This window comes from Papio anubis, unplaced genomic scaffold (genome assembly GCF_008728515.1).
Source record: "Papio anubis isolate 15944 unplaced genomic scaffold, Panubis1.0 scaffold2025, whole genome shotgun sequence".
Lineage (NCBI taxonomy): Eukaryota > Metazoa > Chordata > Mammalia > Primates > Cercopithecidae > Papio > Papio anubis.
In genome coordinates this window covers 1,993-7,411 of record NW_022162050.1, presented here as the reverse complement: position 1 = coordinate 7,411, position 5,419 = coordinate 1,993, and the positions used below count along the sequence as shown (strand labels likewise).

General features: G+C 52.7%; 1 protein-coding gene across 1 annotated transcript; it reads left to right on the top strand.

Annotated features, from left to right (window-relative positions):
• Positions 1–508: 508 nt before the first annotated feature.
• On the top strand, positions 509–4,763 carry LOC103881139 (D-beta-hydroxybutyrate dehydrogenase, mitochondrial-like). Its single transcript, XM_031661613.1, has 3 exons — positions 509–912; positions 1,848–2,000; positions 3,750–4,763. The coding sequence occupies exons 2-3, from the start codon at positions 1,850–1,852 to the stop codon at positions 4,217–4,219; spliced, it is 621 nt and encodes a 206-aa protein (XP_031517473.1). The 5' UTR covers positions 509–912; positions 1,848–1,849; the 3' UTR covers positions 4,220–4,763.
• The last annotated feature ends 656 nt before the right edge of the window (positions 4,764–5,419 follow it).

Sequence of the window (5,419 nt, the reverse complement as noted above, 5' to 3'; positions counted from 1 at the left end):
GAAAATTCACAAACATGAAGAAGATGAGGACACCTAAGAGTTGCGTCAACTTTGAGAGGAACAGGATTAGGCCAGGACATTGGGAGCCACTTGTGTCTGGGGGCAGGTGAAAGAAAGGTGTCAGGGTGGATGCAGGAGATGCCTGGGGATCACTAATGCTGAGGGGGAAGTGAGCCTCGAGGAGTCCTGGCAGTACTGATATTGTAGCGAGCCTGAGGAGAGTGAAGACTGGGGGTGAGGTCTTGGTGTACCACCCTGGAGACTGTGGAGAGTACAGAGTGAGGACAGCTGAGGGCTGGGACCCAGTGTGGTATGGAAGGGAGATGGAGAGGATAGTGTGTGTGTGTGTGTGTGTGTGTGTGTGTGTGTGTGTGTGTGATGGAGTCTTGCTCTGTCACCCAGGCTGGAGTGCCGTGGCATGATCCCGGCTCATTGCAACCTCTGTCTCCCTGGTTCAAGCGATTCTCCTGCCTCAGCCTCCAGAGTAGCTGGGATTACAGGCGCCGCCACCATGCCCGGCTAATCTTTGTATTACAGGATAGAGTGTGTTCTTGGAAGCCTGGCGTGGAGGGAGGGAGAGCAGGTGGCACAGTGACAGAAGGATCTCCGGGATATGGAAATGTGGCATTTGTAGACACTAATCTAACACACATTTGTGTGTATCGAACTGAAGGGCTGGAGTCATGGGCAATGGAAAAGCTGAAGTTGCGTAAAAGAGAGGGAAGGATCCGTGTCTGTGGTCTCGAAGACGATGTGGAAGTGTCAGCCATGAGAGGTGGGGAGCGGCCAGCTGCTCCTCCTGGGAAGAGAAGAGGGTGAAGACTCAGGGCACGTCTGCAGGGAGACAGTGGGAGCTCTGGGGTCGTTGTGGATGACGCTGATCCTGTCATTAGCATCTGAGTGAGGTCACAGGTGAGACCTAGAGCAGGGAGACACCCACAGGGTTTGGTGGAGAGTGGGAGTGTGAGCTCTTCATGGACACTGTGTTAACCAGCAATTTCCTTTCTCTAATAAATGCCCTTAATTCTCCGTAATTGAAGGAGAAGGCACCAGAGGGCAGTGAATGAAGCTTTAATTTGGGTAACACGGAAGGAAAGCAGCTAGAGACCAATTACTCTGTCATTTACACAAACTCATTTCCATGATTAACTTGGAAAATGAAGCAGCACCGAGTTCCCACAAGCAGGGATGGTCCCAGGACAGGAGCTCTGCTCTGAGGCTGCGCCTTGGGAAGGAGCACGGGGCTTTGGCCACGGGAGACTGAACCCTGAGGGTTTCCACAACAAAGAGGCAGGGCCCAGCTCTGTCCTGAGGCTCTGACCCATCCAGCCTTTGCCCCCCAAAAAACTGAACTCAGAGAGGTCCCTGCAAAACACAGCTGCCTCCGCGTGCCCGCCTCCCCTGTGATTTCCCTGGCTTCTGGCAAGAGAAGAGAAGATGTGAGCGAAAGCTCAGAGGCAGAGATGAGTAAACAGGAACGGGGTGTGAAACTCAGGCTGTGGGGATAGGATAGGGTGGAGTGGAGTGGCAGTGGGAATTTGAGGTGAGGTGAGATTCAAGGCTGGGGGACATGGCAGGCTGGGTCATGGTGGGCCCAGAGAATCGAGCCAGGCAGATGTGACATGAGCACTGGACATTCTAGACGTAAGGGAGGGTGGCAGTTAGCACGTTAGGCCTCTTTACCTCCTGTCACTCCTGAGTGACTCTAGAAAGTTTCTGGAGAGCACTGGGCAAGAGGCTGGGAAGTCACAGGAAAGGAGTGGAAAGGAGGCTGGCCTGCAGGCTGATGGGCAATGCCTGGGGCCAAGCCCCTGTGGTCACCGCACACCTATCCCTCCCCTGTCCAGGGATGTGGGGCCTCGTTAACAACGCCGGCATCTCCACGTTCGGGGAGGTGGAGTTCACCAGCATGGAGACCTACAAGGAGGTGGCAGAAGTGAACCTTTGGGGCACAGTGCGGACGACGAAGTCCTTTCTCCCCCTCATCCGAAGGGCCAAAGGTGAGTGGGAAAGGGAGCTCCCTCCTGCCCCTGAATCGGCCCCACATGTTCATCTTTGCTCAGAATGGACATACCTGTCCCAGCAGCTCCAACGTCCACAACACAGCAAGGGTGGCCCCAGGGGCTGTGCTGGGCCTGGGGTGGTGGTGGGCAGAGGGGCTGTGGCCAGGTAGGGGGAGAGAGGTGTGTGGCTTTCAGGAAGTAGAGCAGGTAAGAGGTCAGTGGTCTATGCAGCAAAAGCTTCAAGATTTTAGCAGCCACCCACTCTGGGAACCTAATCTATAGAGAGAATCACCCTTTGCACAAAGCTGTGTGTATACATCTTTGTATCAATCAGGTGTGGTTAAGTAAAATTTGGCATATTCATTCTATGGTTATTTATACTGTAGTTTAAAAAATGAGATCATTGTGCTATTAGGAAATAATAGTAATAATCAAGATTAGAAATTTGGAAAACCAAGAAAACACCCAAACCATGTGGGTGGCCAAATGTGAGCAAACCTCTTCAGAAGTCATTGACTTGGATTTTTTCCCTGACATAGCAAACAACTGTGGCAAAAAGGGTAAGATCCATATATCTATGGTGAAGTCCTAGCAACAGCCGGCATGAACATGGAGGGCAGCTATAGGATTTTAGATGAAAACCCCAACCCTTCAGTGACTTCAAAGAGTTTTCTGAAACGTGCCTCCACCCAGGATGGGCCGAGTTCCTTCCCGGGTACACACCTAGATGGGCCGAGTTCCTTCCCGGGTACACACCTAAATGGGCCGAGTTCCTTCCCGGTACACACCTGGATGGGCCGAGTTCCTTCCCGGGTACACACCTATAGGGAAAACTGGTCCCAGATCTGCCTGGGCTTCCCCAGCTGGGCCAAATGCTATCCACTTCCAACCACTCTGTTCCCAGGGCCAGGAGGAGCTGCAGGAGGCCCCTGATGTCCCCAGGTTGGGCCTGTGGCTGAGGGTCTTTGGAGGAAGAGGAGTAGGGGGGTCACCACACTCTCCCAATGCCCAGGACTCTCTCCTCATGTCCTAGCCCTGAAGTCAGGTTCAGAAACCCTGCCCCTGCCCCTGCCTGCTGCTCTGTTTTCCAGGCTGTCCTGGGCTCCACCCAGGCTCCACCCTACCTGGGTGGAATGGAGTTGGGAGTTGATTCTAACAGCACAGGCCCTGTCCTCTTTCAGGGCCATCTGAGGGCTCCCTCCCAGCTGCAGCCCCAGGTACTTCTTCCTCTGCGCTCCAACCCCTATCGCCAGTGTTGCGATCAGTGGATAGACACTTGGCACATCATACTACTGGAGCTGGATTTTAAGCTCCATAAGGGGAAGGGGAAGCTTTTAGGCTGTATTTCTCCCTAACCAGCACCAGACCTTGCCTATAGTGAAAGCTCAGATCCACACAGACAGCTGTCTCGCTTCCCACTTCTCCCCTTGTGTTTTCAACCCAAATTATCACCGCATTGGGCTTGATCTGGTTTTTGAGTCAGTTGTGTGTTGCCCATCACACTGTGCCCTCCTGCTTCTCACTCACTTGTCCTCCCCTGTCCGGCCTGGCACAGCCAGGTTCCCAGGGAAGATCAGAGGTGCCGATGCTGATGCGTGGGTCTGAGCTGGCCTTGCCTCCTGAATGAGAAGGCTCCTGGGTGGGTCAGAAGTGGTTCCAGCCAAGCCTCTGGAGACACGCCTGACTCCTGCCCTCCATGTCATAGGGCAGTGCCGCCTTAGCAGGTATCTCTGTCTCCCTCTGTAGGCCGCGTGGTCAATATCAGCAGCATGCTGGGCCGCATGGCCAACCCGGCCCGCTCGCCGTACTGCATCACCAAGTTTGGGGTAGAGGCTTTCTCAGACTGCCTGCGCTATGAGATGCACTCCCTGGGCGTGAAGGTCAGTGTGGTGGAGCCCGGCAACTTCATCGCTGCCACCAGCCTCTACAGCCCCGAGAGCATTCAGGCCATCGCCAAGAAGATGTGGGACGAGCTGCCTGAGGTTGTGCGCAAGGACTACGGCAAGAAGTACTTTGATGAAAAGATCGCCAAGATGGAGACCTACTGCAGCAGTGGCTCCACAGACACGTCCCCTGTCATCGATGCTGTCACACACGCCCTGACCGCCACCACCCCCTACACCCGCTACCACCCCATGGACTACTACTGGTGGCTGCGAATGCAGATCATTACCCACTTGCCTGGAGCCATCTCCGACATGATCTACATCCGCTGAAGGGTCTCTCTGTGGCCTCTGTCGGGGATCCCTGGTGGAAGGGGAGGGGAGGGAGGGAGGAACCCATATAGTCAACTCTTGATTATCCACGTGTGGATTATCCACCATTCCAGGAAGACCCATGACTGGTTTTAACATTAACCAAAGGGAATAACCCAACCTGACTTGTTTGCATAGTGAGTGACTTGGGCCTTCACAAGCAGGGTGTGGAGTGGCAGGCAGGGGCCTCTCAATCTCAGGGCAAACACGGTGAATCTGTCTCTCTGGAGATCATTTCATACAGCGATTTTGAGAAAAGATCTTTATATTAAAAACAGATTTATTATAGAATGGAATCAAAACTCCTTTATATCTTCAAGCCAAATTATCACTTTAAAAAACTATCTCATTTGATCCTTAAGCCAGTCTCATGAATAAAAAGGACAGATTTTTTTCTTTTGTACATGAAGCATTTGCAGCTTAAAGAGGATGCATGAAATAACCCTTTTATCGCTTATAAATAGTGCCAGTCATGTGTTCCTGCCACTGCTGTGGAAACACTTCACATTTTGCATTCCAGGACTGTTTTGGATACATTTGCCCAAGAATCTTCTGACTAACTCTGTGTCCTCATCTGAGCCACACATACCAAGTGCCCACTGGTACCTCTGCATGTCCATGGTGCTGTGTGACTGGCCAGCCAGCAGCCAGTGACTCAGAGCTGGCTGTATGGAGGGGGTGGGAATGTTTATGGAGATTTTTTATTTGTTTATTATTATTATTTTTCAGACTTTGCTTAGCTCCCCAGGCTGGAGTGCAATGGCACCATCTCTGCCCCTACTGCAGCCTCCGGGCCTCCCTAGTTCAAGTACCTCCTTCCGCGCTCACTCCTTCCTGAGAGCTGTGGTTATAGGCACCCACTACTCACACTCCACACTCTCTTTTAGATTTTAGAAATGGGTTTCCCGTCATGTTGGGTAGAGGGTTGGAAAGTTTTAACTCCTGATCATGGATCTCTTCACTTGGCTTACCCCAAAGTGCTGGGATTATAGGTGTGGAGCCACTCACTTGGCCCTGGAGATTTTTACTGAGATTTTAGCCATCCCTTTAGGACTCAGGGATAGATCGCAGTGGAGTGCCTCCGGGCTGGAGGTGATAGGCCAGGTGTGAGGCAGCCTCTGGCCGACAGGAGGACTGCAGTGAGGTGCCTCACACAATGAG